The sequence below is a fragment of the Bos grunniens genome, chromosome 5 (genome assembly GCF_055505025.1).
Source record: "Bos grunniens cultivar Pamir isolate PY7600 chromosome 5, Bosgru_T2T1.0, whole genome shotgun sequence".
NCBI lineage: Eukaryota > Metazoa > Chordata > Mammalia > Artiodactyla > Bovidae > Bos > Bos grunniens.
In genome coordinates, this window is record NC_141169.1 from 89,668,354 (window position 1) to 89,685,426 (window position 17,073).

The 17,073-nt window shown below is 41.4% G+C and overlaps 1 protein-coding gene across 4 annotated transcripts; it reads right to left on the reverse strand.

Moving 5' to 3' along the window:
- Positions 1–1,196: 1,196 nt before the first annotated feature.
- Positions 1,197–11,131, reverse strand: SPX (spexin hormone). Of its 4 annotated transcripts, XM_086401814.1 has the most exons (6): positions 10,945–11,131; positions 10,467–10,547; positions 10,213–10,270; positions 9,611–9,673; positions 7,910–7,993; positions 1,197–2,693 (listed from the first exon to the last, which is right to left on the reverse strand). In XM_086401814.1, exons 1-6 carry the CDS (start codon positions 10,948–10,950, stop codon positions 2,635–2,637), a joined length of 351 nt encoding a protein of 116 aa, XP_086257940.1. In that variant the 5' UTR covers positions 10,951–11,131; the 3' UTR covers positions 1,197–2,634. The 4 variants fall into 4 exon arrangements, with proteins under 4 accessions (XP_086257940.1, XP_086257942.1, XP_086257941.1 ...); XM_086401816.1 differs by lacking the exon at positions 9,611–9,673 and having other exon boundaries at positions 10,945–11,122; XM_086401815.1 differs by lacking the exon at positions 10,945–11,131 and having other exon boundaries at positions 10,467–10,553.
- Between the last annotated feature and the right edge of the window lie 5,942 nt (positions 11,132–17,073).

Sequence of the window (17,073 nt, forward strand, 5' to 3'; positions counted from 1 at the left end):
CACCTGGGGGGCCACGTAGCCACAGGAGAAGAAGGATATAGAGGCAAAGAGGGCGAGAGCAACTGGATGGTATGAAAGTGCCTGCGAGGCCAATCCAGAAGTAGGGTATTTTAGGACATGGACATGGATAGGAGGCAAATATTTCCCAATTTTAACGTACAAGCCAAACAAACCTACGTTGAGGGCAGGAATAGAGATGCAGATGTAGAGAATGGACTTGTAGACATGAGGGGCAGGGGGAAGAGGAGGGTGGAATGAATTGAGAGGTGAGATGAGTTACTCAAAGGGAGGTGGGATGAATTGAGAGAGTAGCACTCATGTATATACATTACCATGTGCAAAATAGAAGCTAGTGTGAAGTTGCTATATGATGACCTAGAGGTATGGGATGGGGGGTGGTGGGAGGGAGGCTGAAGAGGGGGGATATATGTATATATATATATACATATATATATAGCAGATTCATTTTGTTGTACAGCAGAAACTAACACAACATTATAAAGCAGCTATGCATGCATGTGTGCTAAGTCACTTCAGTTGTGTCCAACTCTTTGCAACCATACGAACTGTAACCTTCTAGGCTCCTCTGTCTATGGGATTCTCCAGGCAAGAATACTGAAGTGGCTTGCCATACCCTTCTTCAGGGATAAAGCAACTATACTCAAAGTTTTTAAAAAGTAAAGCAGAAAGTTGAATAATTCTGAAAAATTGTAAATAAAATACAAGTCATACAATGTGAAAGATTTTGACCACTGATCACTTGATTCATCTCGGTTTTGAAAACGCAGAAATGAAGAGAATTGCAAAGACACTCCAGGAGAGATAGAAAGTTATAGCAAACCAGGCATATGGGTCTTCATGCAACTACTGTGTTAATGAGCACATCTTTATAACAGAAGAAAGTTCAGGAAATTCAAATACTTCTAATATTGGAGCTGGTAATATTTTAACAGCTGTTGGCCATTTAGACAGCTTTTAAAAGCTCTGTTTTAGTGGGAAATGCTTGAGATTGTTTTAGGTGGAAGAATTACTTTGTAAGATAGACTTTAAATATATTCTCCAAATAGACGTAGTATTTAAGTAGTTCAAATGCGCAAGTCTATGTCAGGTGAGTAAATAATTCTCAATAGACTGGACATTTATACTGTCTAGAAAATCCACTTTAAAATCAAATAATAATTAATGACAGGCGTATATTTTAATGCCACAAAGAATTTTTTAATGCTAGCATATTAAGTTTTTGGCAGAGATCCATGTTACATTAACTTGAAAACAGTTGCATTATTCAATTATGAAATGAGATACAGACAAATCTTACATATAGGGTTTTGTTTACTTAATACAGTAAAACTGTAATTCCAAGTTACAGAGACATTCATATAATGATATTCTTTACCTACTCACTAATAGCTTATATACTGGTGATAATAAGAATTGACAATGCTTTCCACTTATGACAATTATCAGTAACAACTTTCAATTAATTAAGTCAGAAATAATTAACATGCTGGTCATATTGTAATTCCAAATAAATATACCATATGCTTGCTGTAGGTAGTGCATATTTTATTTTTCAGACAGTACTGAAAAACTGTCCACTGTATAGCTGACTTTAAAAACTGAATAAACTAGGCCTAGTATCATGCACTTACATTCTCGGAGTGCCTTTATGTTATGTTTTAATGCGAATAAAGTCTAGTGTGTGCTCGGTCTCTCAGTCATGTCTGACTCTTTGCAACTCTGTGAACTGCAGCCTGCCAAGCTCCTCTGTCCTTGAGATTTCTCAGGCAAGAACACTGGAGTGGGTTGCTGTTTCCTCCTCCAGGGGCAAATAAAGCCTAAAGTTCTAGACAGTTAGAGTAAGCAGTCTTTGAATCTGCTTAGCCAAGGAAAATGGCTCTAAAAAAATGATTCCTTTCTTTTGTACAATATATCCAGGAGTGGAGTATGTTTCCATCTTATTTTCCAGTAACTTTTAGATCCTTGTTTCTAAACTGAATTCAGGGAAATGCCCAGAGAGCACAGGAGAGCACCTCACTGTAGAACCTTCCACTGGCTCCTGCCTCACCAAGGGTCCCCCTCCCTTAGCAACCAGCGTGTCGTGTCTGATCACAGGGCTTCTTCCCAGTCATCCTCCCTGGTTCCCTTCCTGACAACTCACCTCTCCTGGATACTAACAATCACATTTCACTCTTTCCCATCCTCCCATGCTTCCCACCTCTCTCTCCTTGGAGGTGAAGAAAGGGGGGAAAGGAGAGGAGATTCACTGTTGAGTGCTAAGACAATGCAAGTGGGTAATAAAATGGAAAAAAAAAAAAAAAACAACTAAGAATGATTAAATCAAGATGGGTATTGTAACAAAAAGAAGGAACACTCTAAACAGTCTTCAACCTAATAAGTATACATGGGTTAAATTCAAGAGTAAGACACCAGGTGATCTAAATAGGACCTGAAGTCATGGAGAAAGCAGTGATGTTCTAAGAACGCAGCATCACTTTAGCTTCTGGAAGAATAAAACTGGCTGCACAAGTTCCTAAGATTACAAATTAAGGGAAAAGGGTCCACAGGCTTTATTCACATGGCTCATGTTTTCAACAAGAATAGAATGATAATTGAATGGAATCTGGTATATTTTCACCAGTTTAGCAGACTGTCTTCTAGGAATCTGGTTTGACCCAAGTTTTCGTCTCCAGCTGTAAGGGAAAAAAATACATAACATAAACACATCCTGTTTTTTACAAGAAGAAGACACAAGATGAAGAGAACTTTTGGAAGTAAACATTTGATTTGCCCCCCTTACATTATGTCAACTCATGGCCTCTGCTACGGAATGCCCCCTAATTGGATTCTGATTGATTTTGTTAAAAAATTTCCTCCCTCAGCTTGGGACCCATCATAAAATTCATATCTAACATGTGGGTCGCCAAAGTGAATGAATTTACATGGTGTGTTTAGTAGAAATCCAAAATGGCCACATGTCTTTCTCTAAATATGCCTCATGTCTAAAATATTCACTAGTGGAACCATGCACTCGCAACAAGGTATTGTTTCTATGCGTGCATGCATGCTAATTTGCTTTAGTCATGTCTGACTCTGTGCGACGCTATGGACTGTAGCCTGCCAGGCTTCTCTGTCCATGGGATTCTCCAGGCAAGAATACTGGAGTTGGTTGCCATGACTTCCTCCAGGGGATCTTCTGATCCAGGGATCAAACCTGAGTCTCTTACATCTCCTGCACTGGCTGGCAGATTCTTTACCACTAGCACCACCTGGGAAGTCCCACTGTTTCTATATTTCCTATTAAAATGCACTCTGGTTAGGAAAGATGCCAAAGGAACACATATTCTCTTATTAGTTCAACTAGAGGCCTGGGGTGGAAGGAAGACAAAAAGAAGGGACATTTGTTAGTTGGATGGGACTGCAAAACTTCAGAGCAGGAGGAATCACTTCTTGTGTGGGAACATACTGAGAGGACACTAGGCTCCTAGAATTAAAACTGGGTCTCAGGGCTGAAACTGACAATGCGGAAGGGAGAGGAAGTTACCAGAGGTAAATTTCACTGTTCATTTTGTCTAAGGTCATCTCTAGAGAAAACCACTTTCCTCTAGTTAGTAACATTATAGTTGGAATATCTGAGTTAGTTTAATCTGAATTGCTATCAAACTTCAAAGTACTGCAGGTAATCAGCTGCTCTATTTACTCTTTATTTTTTTTTTTTTAACTTAAACAGAAATAGATTTTATTGGATGGTATTGGGTTGCTCACAGGATCAATGTGAAGTCTTGTAAACAAGTCTAAGTACTTGAACTAAGTACTTAGAACTAAGTACTAAGAACACTTGAGTGGGTTGCCATTTCTTTCTCCACTGTGATATACAGTAGGTCCTTAATAGTTATCTGTTTTATATAGGGTAGTGTATATTTAAAGGGAGAAGGCAATGGCACCCCACTCCAGTATTCTTGCCTGGAAAATCCCATGGACGGAGGAGCCTGGTCGGCTGCAGTCCATGGGGTCACTAAGAGTCGGACACGACTGAGCGACTTCACTTTCACTTTTCACTTTCATGCATTGGAGAAGGAAATGGCAACCAACTCCACTGTTCTTGCCTGGAGAATCCCAGGGACGGGGGAGCCTGGTGGGCTGCCATCTCTGGGGTGGCACAGAGTCGGACACGACTGAAGTGACTTAGCAGCAGCAGCAGCAGCAGTGTATTTAAAGGAAAGGAAAAATAAGCCAAGAAAGGAATCATCGCTGTATATCCTCCATTAAAATAATAATCCACTACTTAAAATAAGGGCTTCCCTTGTGGCTCATCTGGTAAAGAATCTGCCTGCAATGTGGGAGACCTGGATTTGATCCCTGGGTTGGGAAGATCCCCTGGAAAAGGGAAAGTCTATCTACTCCAGTACTCTGGCCTGAAGAATTCCCATGGGGTCGCAAAGAGTCAGTCCAAATCATATCTAGGGACTTCAGAATAAAAATATAAAGATGAACACAGATTAATCTATCATGTAAGAATCCAAAATTTCCCATCAATTTAGACTAATAAAATTTTGCTTTCTAATTTCATCATCAGAGACAAGCCACTTCAGAAACTTAAAGAACTAAAAACTTGAATTTATTTTTCCAAAAGACTTGAAATGGAGACCTAGAGTCAAATCCTTCTGTAGTTTCTAATGAAGATCCTTCTCCTCTTTATTTTTTAAAAAATATTTATTAATTTAGTTGGCTGTGCTAGGTCTGAGTTGTGGCACGTGGGATCTAGTTCCCTGACCAGAAGCCCCCTGCCTTGGGAGCTCAAAGTCTCAGACATTGGACTGTCAGGGAAGTTTACCTTCTCTTTCTCTTTAAAACGAGCTCTCCTTTCTCCCTTCCAGCTCACTTTCCTTTCTGGCTCTGCAAATCTTCCCAGCAATGAAATCTCAGACTTCATGATCCCCTCATCTCTACTTGTGCTGTCCTCCTACTGACTTCAAAAATCACTAAGAATGCCAAATGTTGGATGCAGCATCTTCTACCCATGACTCAACTATTTCTCATCTTTTCATTGCAAGAATTCTGAAGGCTATGCCAGCAAGCACCCACTTTCTCTTAACTCTGCAGTTTAATTTCCTTTCCCAAATTCCCTCCAAACAAGGTTTCAGAATGGGCATAGCAGCAGTAAATCATACCACTGGGCAGGGCAAGGGAAAGATTTGTGAACTGCAATTTATTTTATTATTATTTAATTGAAAAAAATTTAAATTGGAGGATGACTGCCTTACAATGCTGTGTTAGTTTCTGCTGTACAGTGTGAATCAGTTATAAGTATACATACATCCCCTCCCTCTTGAGCCTCCCTCCCACGCCCCCATCCCACTCCTCTTTAACGACCCTTCCTACCCAACACAATCTTCTTCCTCCTTTGATTTCTCTACTCTTACTAAGCATTCTGCTATATTTGATAGTTCCCTGTGCTATGCAGTAAGACCTGGTTGCTTATCCATTCTGTGTTATGCTTTTAGCAAATAGTTACCCTGTGTTATCTGCTCTCCTTGTGGTATGCCTCAGCATAGAGCCTCCATTCCTGCTGACCTCATGACTCCACTCCCGAATGACTGCCTTAGTTTCTCACTGACTCCCCTCTCCAGCCTTCCTCTTATCACCATCCGTTTGAGAGACGGCAAGAGTTACAGATGCCCACAGCCGTGAGTTAAACTCCCCATATCACTTCTTCTAACCGCGTGGCCTTAGGAAAGGATATACACCCCAGAAAGGTTCAGTTTTCTGAGCTACAAGGATGACATTAACATCTGATGCACGGTAGATGTTCTCATATTGTAACTATTGTTCGTGCTCTGATGGTTACCCTATAAGCCATAACCAGTTACATCTTCCTTTACCATGTTCCCTCTCTGCTAAAAATCCATAGACCATGTGATTAATTCTCTGATGAAGAACCAGCTACCTCCTATTTCTCAGCCCAGTTCTAGTATGTCCCTGCCTCCTGAGAGTAGGCAAGCTACTCAATCTTTCTGTGCTTCTATTTCCTCATCTATAAAGTACGGATGATAATGGTGGGTAATCTTAGGAGGTAATTCACTTAGTACAGATGAATCAATTATTAATAAATGCATTGGGCTTCCCAGGTGGTGCTAATGGTAAAGAATCTGCCTGACAATGCAGGAGATGCTGTCTTAACCACTGGACCACCACTTCTCCACCACCATCTCCTTCTCATTTTTTCTTTTTTGTTTAACCTGCTTTTTTCTCTATCTGCCACAGTGCCTGGCACCTAGCAGACATCAATGCAGATTTGCTGAATTAAATAGTATAACCTCCTCCACGCAACCAAGTCAACTCCCATCTTGCTCTGAGTTCAAAAGACCTCTTTATCCCTGTCTCTTCAATTTGCTTCTTGTAGGGTTGTTTTTGTTTTGTTTTTCCACAACAAAACCATAAGTTTGAAGCCAGAAAGAACCTCCTGCTGTCTTCCTTTCCCAGACATCGCCCATCCAATACCAGGCAGTGAGCATAGGGTTTTCTTCATCAGCAAAGTGTCAGAGCATCAGGCCAGCAGTTTGTGCTCTGACCCACCAGGGAGTTTACCAGGTGGCTCAGTGGTACAGAATCCACCTGCCAAGTCAGGAGATGCCGGCTTGATCCCTCAGTCAGGAAGATCCCTGGGAGGAAGAAATGGCAATCCACTCTAGAATTCTTGCCTGGGAAATCCCATGGACAGAGGAGTCTGGTCAGCTACAGTCCATGGGGTCTCAGAGTCAGGCACGACTGAGCACACACTACTCACTGTATTTTTTTAAATACATTTTATCATTTAAATCATATCATAAATATGGCATCATTACAGTTTTTGAGAGCAAAATGTCTAGGTCTATTTATTATGCTTTGATGACCTCTATTGTTAACACTAATAAAAAATTACATACTTTGTTTCATTTGGCTCTTAGAGCAACCCTGCCCATGGATGTCATTATTCCTTTTTAGCAATAATGACACTAAAGCCACCCAGATAGGAAAACAGTCAGGCCAGGATTTGAACCCAGTCCTGTTATATTCCAAAGTCCAGGCTAATGTGTTACAAGATGCCTTAATGCAAATAGTGGTTTTAATGCCACCGGGACAGAGAGTCTCTATTTGAAGATCACACCTAATCCTGGCATGCAAGAAGCTGTATGTGTGCATGCTGAGTTGCTCAGTCATGTCCGACTCTTTGCGACCCCGTGGACCGTAGCCCACTAGTTTCCTCTGTCCATGGGAGTTTTCAGGAAAGAATACTGGAGTGGGTTGCCATTTTCCTCTTACAGGGGATCTTCCCAACCCAGAGATCAAACCTGAGTATCCCTGTGTCTCCTGCACTGCAGACAGATTGTTTAACCACTGAGCCATTGGGAAAATCCAAGAAGTTGAATAGTGAAACACAAATCACACAAGTTTAGCATTTAGCATCAGAACTAGCCTGTATCTCTTAGGGTGAACCATAAGAAACTGCCCTGTTTGTAAGTTAAACATGACTGATTTTCAGCTATTTCATTTGCTTCAAATTTTAATAGCAAGTAATTGGATTTGTGATTACTTGGCCTCAGTTTTTTCAAATATAAAATAATGAAGTTGGAGTCTCTAGGGTTCTAAGAGAAATAAAAGCTCCAAAAGGCTATGGATTATGGAATTAACGTGAAATCCCACCACATCCCATCAAGGAAATGTTTTTACATTCTTGGGACTCACTATAATGAAAAATATGGTAGTCTGTAAATAATAAACATCTCTGAATTTCTGATGGCCTGGGCAACTGTTAATTATTTTTTAAAATCTAAATAAATAAAAGCAACTTTGTTGTATTCAACACAGAATTTCCAAAGCACTCAAAGCTTCTCTGTCCTGCAGTTAAAAGAGTTCACTATGCTTGTACCTTCTTGTGGTTTCTGCAAAAAAGCCAATAGTACAGCTGCTGCCTCTGGAAGAGTTAGTTGTTGGGAATTTGGGCTTCGTCTTTCTGGAGAAATGAAAAAACATAAACAGGTTCTATTAGCATTTAAGCATTCATATAAGTAAGTAACTGTTAGTTGCTCAGTTGTATCCAACTCCACAACCTCATGGAGCCCTCCAGGCTCCTCTATCCATGGGATTCCCCTGGCAAGAATACTAGAGTGGGTTGTCATTCCCTTCTCCAGGGCATCTTCCCGACCCTAGGATAAAATCCTGGTCTCCTGCAGTGCAGGCAGATTCTTTACCATCTGTCACCAGGGATTCCTAAATATTCATATGGATAAGTCTTATTCCACTATGCTATAATACTAGAAAAATCTCTGTGAAATAGCTTTTTGATTGCTCAGCAAAGAGCCCCTTGCACAGACTGATTTTTACAAGTTGAAACATTTCACACTTTCCTTGGACATTACTTACAGTTGGTTATATTATGACAGGGAATGGAAGAGAATTTAAACTATATACTACAGCAGATTTCACTAAAGCAAGGAGGATTAAGATAAAGAGCCCAGGAGGAATTTTCCCCCTCAGAGGTTAAAATGGGATGCCTGAGTGGAAAAGTTTAGAGGGGACTCTGCCTGGAGTCTGATCCCTGGGTCAAGAAGATCCCCTGGAGGAGGAAATGGCAACTCACTCAGTATTTCTGCTTGGAGAATTCCTTGGACAGAGGAGCCCGGTGGGGTTGCAAGAGTCAAACACGACTGAACGACTAACACACACAAACACACACACACTGCCTGGAGTCTAGTTCTTTCTTACTCCTTCCAAAGCAGTTTGAGAAAATAATCTACCTTTTGGGCCACATATAAGGCAATTATTTGACTGAAAGAGAATCTGAAAAATATTCAAAACTATTTCAAACCTAAGCTGATGGAAGACAGACCGTCCTGATTCAACACAAACCACGATTTTTGGGTATCTACAGAAGTGGGAAAACAAACCTTACCCTCCTACAGTAAATAAGGTGCCGGCTTGAAGAAGGAAAATCAAAATTTGACAAGCACCTACTACGTGCTCAAAACAGTACTTGGTATTTTTCAAAACGAGTAGACTTGGTAATTTTCAGCAATCTTGAATGCTTATCAAAATGAATGATATTGCTATTTTTTAATCCAACGGCGTGGAAAGATTATCATGAAAGAGTCTCCGGCTCCATCCTTAAAGGCCCCCCACTTCTTCACTATTTCTGGCTTTGAACCTTTTGATAGTTCTTTTCAGTAATAAAACAAAGGCGTTTGAAGTTTTTAGGCAAAGCACTATTATAATAATGACGACGATGATAACATTTGTAACAACAGAGTTTAAAGGACAACAGAGTTTAAAGGAAATCTTGAAAAGACCCTGCGTTAAACGGGAGGCTCATTTCTAGGGGCAGGCGCACAGCTCTCATACCCGTCCTGACCTCTCCGCCCTTCCCCCCGCCCCGCCACAACCCCCGTCCCCGGCTGTCTGGAGCGGAACCCCGGCTCCCGCCACCGGATCTCTATCCTTAAGGTCAGCCGGCCCGGGCGGGGCCGGCTCTCCCTTGGGCGGCCCCGGAGCCCGCCTTCCCGGGGGCGGAGTGCGCCCTCCCGACCCGCGCGGTCTTCCGGCGCCCGCGGCCTCCTGGATCCCGCGCACTCACCGAGCGGCGGCCGGTCGGAGAGGTCCTTCCTCCGGCTCTGGTCGGAAAGGAAGCGGCGCCCCTCTGCCAAGGCGAGACAAGGGCTCAGCGCCCGCCCGGCCCGGCCGGTGGGAGTTTCCGGACCAGGAGCGGGCGAGCCGGGGTGGCGAGGCCGGTGCTCCCACCCGGGGCGCGCGGGGCTGCAGGCCTCCGGGCCCCCGGGTCCCCAGCGCGGTAGGGGGAAGAGACCACCGGGAAAGCCGCGCGCCTTCCCCAGCGCTTCGGAAGGGGCGGCGGTCTCGCTCACCAGCCAGGGCGGTGTGCCTGGGAAACCCCAATCTTGCTTTGAGCAAGAGCCAACTACCTTCCGGTTTTGGTTAGAGGATTTCTGATTATCCTCCCCACCCCACCCCCACCTCCACCCCCGACCTTTCTCCTTGATTAACTGAGACCAGGATGACCTCAATTATTTATGGGAACAACCTCGATAGTATTCTCTCTCCGCAGGTCTCCATCTGTCCCATGGATTCATGCGCCCCTTTAAGGGCCTTTAAGGCTCTTTAAGCGCCCCTTTAAGGCTCTCCCTTTACCACTGTCAAAAGAGCAAAGTGTTTGGAACATACGTGCACCCTTCAGGTAGAGCATAGCTTGAGGAGTCCAGTTCCTTCTCTCAAAGAGTCTCTACAACCCAAGAAGAGGAAGCAGTTAGTGAGGCGTTGCTGCCCAGCCCAGCATTAGAAATAAACCAGAAGGGAGGAGAGGGAACGAAAGAAAGGGAAGGGAAGGAAGGAGAAGAAAGAAGGAAAAGAAGGGAGGGAAGAAGGAAGGAAGGAGGTAACCAGCGCATAGAGGAGCCCCAATTTTTGCTTGTGATTACCTGCGGAGCACTGTTGCAATTTCCCATGAAAGAAAACACCAGGAAGAGGGTCAAGGTCATTACCACCAGACTTTTGAATCCCTGCATGAAAAGATCAAAGTTATTTCTGTGCCTATAGAATCTTCTACTTTTTTCCTTCGCTCCTGGACAATTACACCCCCCCACCTTTTTTTTTTTTTTTGCTATGTTCTGTTTTAGCACTCAGAGTGTAGGGGGGAAGGGAGTTCCCCAGTTTATCATCTAGTTAATTCACAAAGAGATCTTTTAAAAAAATTATTTAGAAATATTTTAATTATTTAACCCAAACGAGGATTTAAGAGAATAAGTGAATTTTTTTCTTTGTAAAATCAAATGAATCTGATATTTTAAGGGCATAATGTTTGACTCTGAAATACATTAAACATGAAAGAGTTAAAAAAAAAAACTATACAGCTTTTTATAAAATAGCTAAAAAGTCTCAAATAAAACTTTTCCTTACCTTCATGTTCTGCACCTTTCCAGAAGCTGCAATAACTAGAACTTAGCCTGTGAGTTTTCTAAGTCTTGTTCTGAGAGTGGGGCTTTTAAATCTCAGTGTCAAGGATCCCTCCTGATGTTGCATGGAGTTGGTGTCTGCAGGGACTTCCTGTCAATCTTCAAGATTGAGAGCATCTGATGACTCCTCCAGGGAGATTCAGTTGCAGGAAGTGGAAAAATGATTGATGGGTGAACATCATTTACTGCCCACATCAGCCAGGAGATATTCTGAGTATATCAGCATCATAACCTTTGGTTTTCTTACTAGATTTTCAAGGCATTATTATTATTATTATTATTATTAAAAGAATGTTTAATAACCCCAGGCAGAATCAAAAGTAAATGAACAAAACTTGTCTTAGATAACTAGCTATCAAGCTATCACCAGTGAGTAAAGATGAGTCATTTGGATAGGAATGAAAAGGTTAGGGAATCTCAATGGAATATGACATCAGTCATTCACTTAATTCAGTTATTTAACAAATATTTATGGAATGCCTACTGTGTATCAGACATCCCACGGAACACAAACATGAATCAAAAAGACAAGTTTCTGCTAGTTTAGGGAAGGTAAAAATCAAAAGGGATCTGGAAGGATAAGGTGGAGTCAGAATGGGATAAGCTGGCATGGATTTAGTATTGCTGACATTCTAGGCAGAAGAAAAATGCAAAATCTTGGGATGGCAAAGAGCTTGGCTTGTTTGAAGAACAGGAAGGTGATCAATGGAGCAAAGTTGTGTAGGGGTCTGGAGAGGGTGCTATGAATTGAGGATGGAGAGGAAGAAATGGGCCAGTTCAAATGTCAATTTGGGAATAAGCAAAAGATGATGATGGCTTAGACTAGGGGAGTGCTTGTAGGGAATGGAGAGCTGTAATGAATTTGGGCGGTAGAAAATATGGACTTGTAGATAAATGGGATATGAGAGTTTAAGAAAAATAAATCAAGGATGATTCTGAGATTTTTGGCTTAAATACCAGATGAATGATGAAGCCCTAATTGGAGGGACTTCATAAGGAACCAATTTAGAGAGGGAAATTAAGAATTCTCTTTGGACATATTAAAATTAAAATATGTATTAGACATACATGGAGAAGTACAAAGTAAGCAGTTGCAGATGCAAAACTCTAGAGCTCAGCAAACAGGTCTGTAGATTTTTTTCTAAAGGCAAGAATTATCAGATTTGAGAATTTTAAGCCAGGAAAAAATTGAAATTGAAAGAATACTTAGGGAGTGAATGGAGTTAGAGAGGAAGAGATAGAGCTCTGAAAACAAATATACAGAGATTGAGCAGAGGGAAAGTCAGCAAAGGAAGCTGAGCTGAAGCAATTGGAAAAAAGTGAAATTCCAAGAGACCATAGGATCATGGGAGCTGGGAGAATACCCAATAACACTGCAAGGTTAAACTGTGTGAGCTGAGAAGTGTCTGCTGGATTGGGAATATGATGGCTTTTGAGGAATAATGCTAGATTGGGTAGAATAGGATATGAGGAAATAAAGACCAGTGTGGACAATCTTTTTTAATTTCACCAAAAGGGGGAAAGGAAAAAGTAAACTTTGAAAAAAGATAAATGAGTGTGGTAGAAATGGGATTATTTATTTTTTTAACCTTTCAATAACATCTGAATCCTTTTAATTGAAGGAAATTTCTGAAATTCCCTAAACTATAAATTATGACTTTTGGTGGGAAGCAGTGTCCTCCCTCTATTGTAGATGCTGAACATGTCAGATACTCCTTCCCAGTCTCCCTATCAGGTAGAGTGTGGGCATGATACAGGCTTCACCAATCAGATGTATCCACTTGGATGGAGACTGGAGCTGGGAGGGAATAAGTGGGGAGTGGGAGAAGCACTTTCTGGTGCAGCAGTGGTTGTAGGATGCTCAAGTTTGTGTGGGCAATACTGGCTACAATGCTAGTGACAGATTCCTGCATGCAGTGCTGAGGAGGTGGTGATCCACCTGCAGTGTCCTTTGAAGAAAGTCCTCTTTTGCTTAAATCAACCAGGTTTGTTGGTTTCTTTTGATGACCATTTGCAGAACCTGTATGCTGATGGAGATGATCGGCAGAGGAGGAAAAATTGATCATATGGAAGAGAACTGCAAAAAGGAATTTGGAGAAGGCAAGAGGGCTATGACCCAAATATGTACAGTTCAGTTCAGTCACTCAGTTGTGTCCGACTCTTTCAACCCCATCGACTGCAGCATGCCAGGCTTCCCTGTTGATCACCAATTCCCAGAGCTTGCTCAAACACATGTCCATCGAGTCAGTGATGCCATCCAACCATTTCATCTTCTGTCGTCCCCTCTCCTCCTGCCTTCAGTCTTTCCTAGCATAAGGGTCTTTTCCAATAAGTCCGTTCTTCGCATCAGGTGGCCAAAGTATTGGAGTTTCAGCTTCAGCATCAGTCCTTCCAATGAATACTCAGGACTAGTTTCCTTTAGGATTGACTGGTTTGATCTCCTTGCTGTCCGAGGGACTCTCAAGAGTCTTCTCCAACACCACAGCTCAAAAGCATCAATTCTTTGGCACTCAGCTTTCTTTATGGTCCAACTCTCACATCCATACATGACTACTGGAAAAACCATACCTTTGATTAGACGGACCTTTGTCGGCAAAGTAATATTTCTGCTTTTTAATATGCTGTCTAGGTTGGTCATACCTTTTCTTCCAAGGAGCAAGTGTCTTTTAATTTCATGGCTGCAGTCACCATCTGCAGTGATTTTGGAGCCCAAGAAAATAAAGTCTGTCACTGTTCCCAATGTTTCCCATCTATTTGCCATGAAGTGATGAGACCAGATGCCATGATCTTAGTTTTTTGAATGTTGAGTTTTAAGCCAGGTTTTCACTCTCCTCTTTCACTTTCAGCAAGACTTTCTTTAGTTGAAACAGTTACACACACAGGCAGACAGTGAACAAGGATCAGAGTGGCCACCATGTGCTAAGGTACCATGGATGAGAGAGATGATCTCTTTCTTCTAAATGTTAGAGTAGTGCTCTGCAGGTATTTATTAATGTGTTTTTGAATCATCTGGGAATCTCATTAAAATGTGTGTTCTGATTGAGTACAGATGGGATGGGGCCTGAGAATCTGCATTTCTAATAAACTCCCAAGTGATGCTGATAGATCCTATTCTGACCCTTGGACATTTTGAGTGGTAAATAAAAAGTGATAACACAAACTAAAAAACTTGAAAGCTTAACGTCTGCATGACTGGGAGAATGGCTAGCAATAGAAATATCAGGGCATATGGAGAAGGAACAGATGAGTTTGTCTTGGGATTGAAGCTTGATGGGTGCTGCTGCGCTGCTGCTGCCAAGTCGCTACAGTTGTGTCCGACTCTGTGCAACCCCATAGATGGCAGCCCACCAGGCTCCCTTGTCCCTGGGATTCTCCAGGCAAGAACACTGGAGTGGGTTGCCATTGCCTTCTCTGATGGGTGATGCTATCTACCTGTAAATACTTCTGCAAGAGAGATTGAGGTTTGGGCATCTGACATTTGGACTTGATAGTCATATGCAGAAAGGAGATTTGGTTAGTAAATGAGAATGAAATATATAAAGGAGTTTGTAGGTAAAAACTTAAGAAATAGTTACTCCCTTTAAAGAATAATTAAAGCAAGAAAGAGCCAGAACCATGAATGTAGTATTTTCTACTGTTTAGGAGAGGAGGAAGATAAAAATTAAGGACTAAAAGATTACGACCATATCTAGAGAAAAATCTTAACATTAAAGATTAGGTTTTAGGATTTTATAAATTAATTTCAAGGGATTGTAGCAAGTTCCAAAGAAAAAGCAATAGAAAAAAGACCATATTTTAAAAGAACTCATAACTGAAACCCAGTTATTAGGTTATCCTAACAAGCAACGGAGGAGAAGGGGATGACAGAGGATGAGATGGCTGGATGGCATCACCGACTTGATGGACGTGAGTCTGAGTGAACTCCAGGAGTTGGTGATGGACAGGGAGGCCTGGCGTGCTGTAATTCATGGGGTCGCAAAGAGTCGGACACAACTGAGCGACTGGACTGAACTGAACTGAACTGAACAAGCAACTGGGCTTCCCTGCTGGTTTAACAGGTAAAGAATCCACCTGCAATGCAGGAGTCGCAGGAGATGTGAATTTGATCCCTGGGTTGGGAAGATCCCCTGGAGGAGAGCACAGCAACCCACTGCCACTCCAGTATTCTTGCCTGAAGAATCCCATGGACAGAAGGAGCCTGGCAGGCTACAGTCCCTAGGGTTGCAAGGAGTCGGCCATGACTGAAATGACTGATCATTCATCAATAAACAACTAAAATGTCTTTTTTCCCCTTTCCATACCAAACACACACAAAGGTTCTAGAAAGAGGGACAGGAAAATAAATTGCCAGTCAAACTGTGTTTTGAAATTACGATTTTAAGAAGAAATAAATTAATGTGCTTTGTCTATAACAGGTTCGCTAATGAATTCATAAGCAGATGTTTTACGTCAAAGCCGCCATTTTCAGCATAATATGCACAAGTGAGGAGAATGGCTTTGACATGTTATCAATATTCTAGTCTTATCAAAAGTAGCATGCGAGAAGGTAAGTTTGTTCTAAAAAGGCATTGACTCCCAATCAAATGTTTTTGTTAAATCACAAAAGTTAAAGAGTTTTACAGGTCTAAATCTAGAAATGGGCTAAAAAAGAAGTTACTTATTTGATTACAAAACAGTTGACATGCAAAAACATTACATTTTATTCTGCTGACCTGATGACCTGGCAGTGGCTATTGGACAAATTGGATCCGAAACCTATTTTTCCTTCATTAAAAAAAAAAAAAAAAATTGGAGTGTAATTGCTTTACAATATTGTGTTAGTTTCTGTTGTACAAGAAGAATCAACCGTATGTATTCACATGTCCCCCTCCTCGTGAAGCTCCCTCTCTCTCACACACATACCCTCGCCCCCCCGCATTCCATCCCTCTCTGTTATCACAAGCACTGAGCTGAGCTCCCTATGCTGTGCATCAGGTTCCCGCCAGCTATCTATTTTTCACCCACGGTGGTTTACGTATGTCAATCCCCATGTCCCGTTTTGTCTCACCCTCCCCTTCCTGCATATGCCTCTGTCCACATGTTTCTTCTTAACATCTGGTCTTTCTTCCTGCCCTGCAAATAGGTTCACCCATACCATTTTCTCTAGATTGCATATACATAAATACGTGATACTTGTTTTTCTCTCTGAAACTTTTTTAAAAGGCATATTTAATGCAGATAATTTTGCTCCTATCACTGATGTTATCTGAATTCTTCTAGTCGACTTCAGGGTGCCCAGGCCCAACTTAAACAACACAAAGTTTAAACTGCATTCTCACAAGATCCGTGATTACTGTGTTCACACACACAACAGCGCCTACCTTTAGAAAAAAATTGTTTAATTTATACATTTTAAGAATGGAAGTATAGTTTATAAACAATGTTATATTAGTTTCGGGTGCAGGTTATATTAGTTTCAGGAAATTCTCCAGGCTTCTCCAGGGGGTCTTCCTGACCCAAGGATCGAACTAGTGTCTATTAAGTCTCCTGTACTACAGGCAGATTCTTAACTGTCTGAGCCACCAGAGAAGCCCTTCAGATGCACAGCAAACTAATACTCAGTTATATATATATATATATATATAAACCTTTTTCAGATTCTTTTCCATTATAGGTTATTTCAAAATATAGTTGAATATAGTTCCCTGAATATAGTTCCCTGTGCTCTACGGTAGGTCTTTGTTGTTTATCTATTTTATATATAGTAGTGTGTATTTGTTAATCTGAAATTCTTCATTTATCTACCTTCCCCCCACTCCATCCACTTTGGTAACTGTAAGTTTGTTTTCAATGTCTGTGAGTCTATTTCTTTATTAAGTTCATTTGTATCAAATTTTTTTTTTTTTTTTAGAAATCACATATGATGTTTGTCTTTTTCAAACAGCTCCTATCTTGGGAAAGATTACCTGGACAATATGGCTATTAAGATACTCAAAGATAGAAATTACCTCTGATGAAAGAATAGAGGATTTTGGTACTGGATGTTGAGGTCACTGGGTTTAATTCCTACTTTGTTTTGGCTTTATTCTCTGTG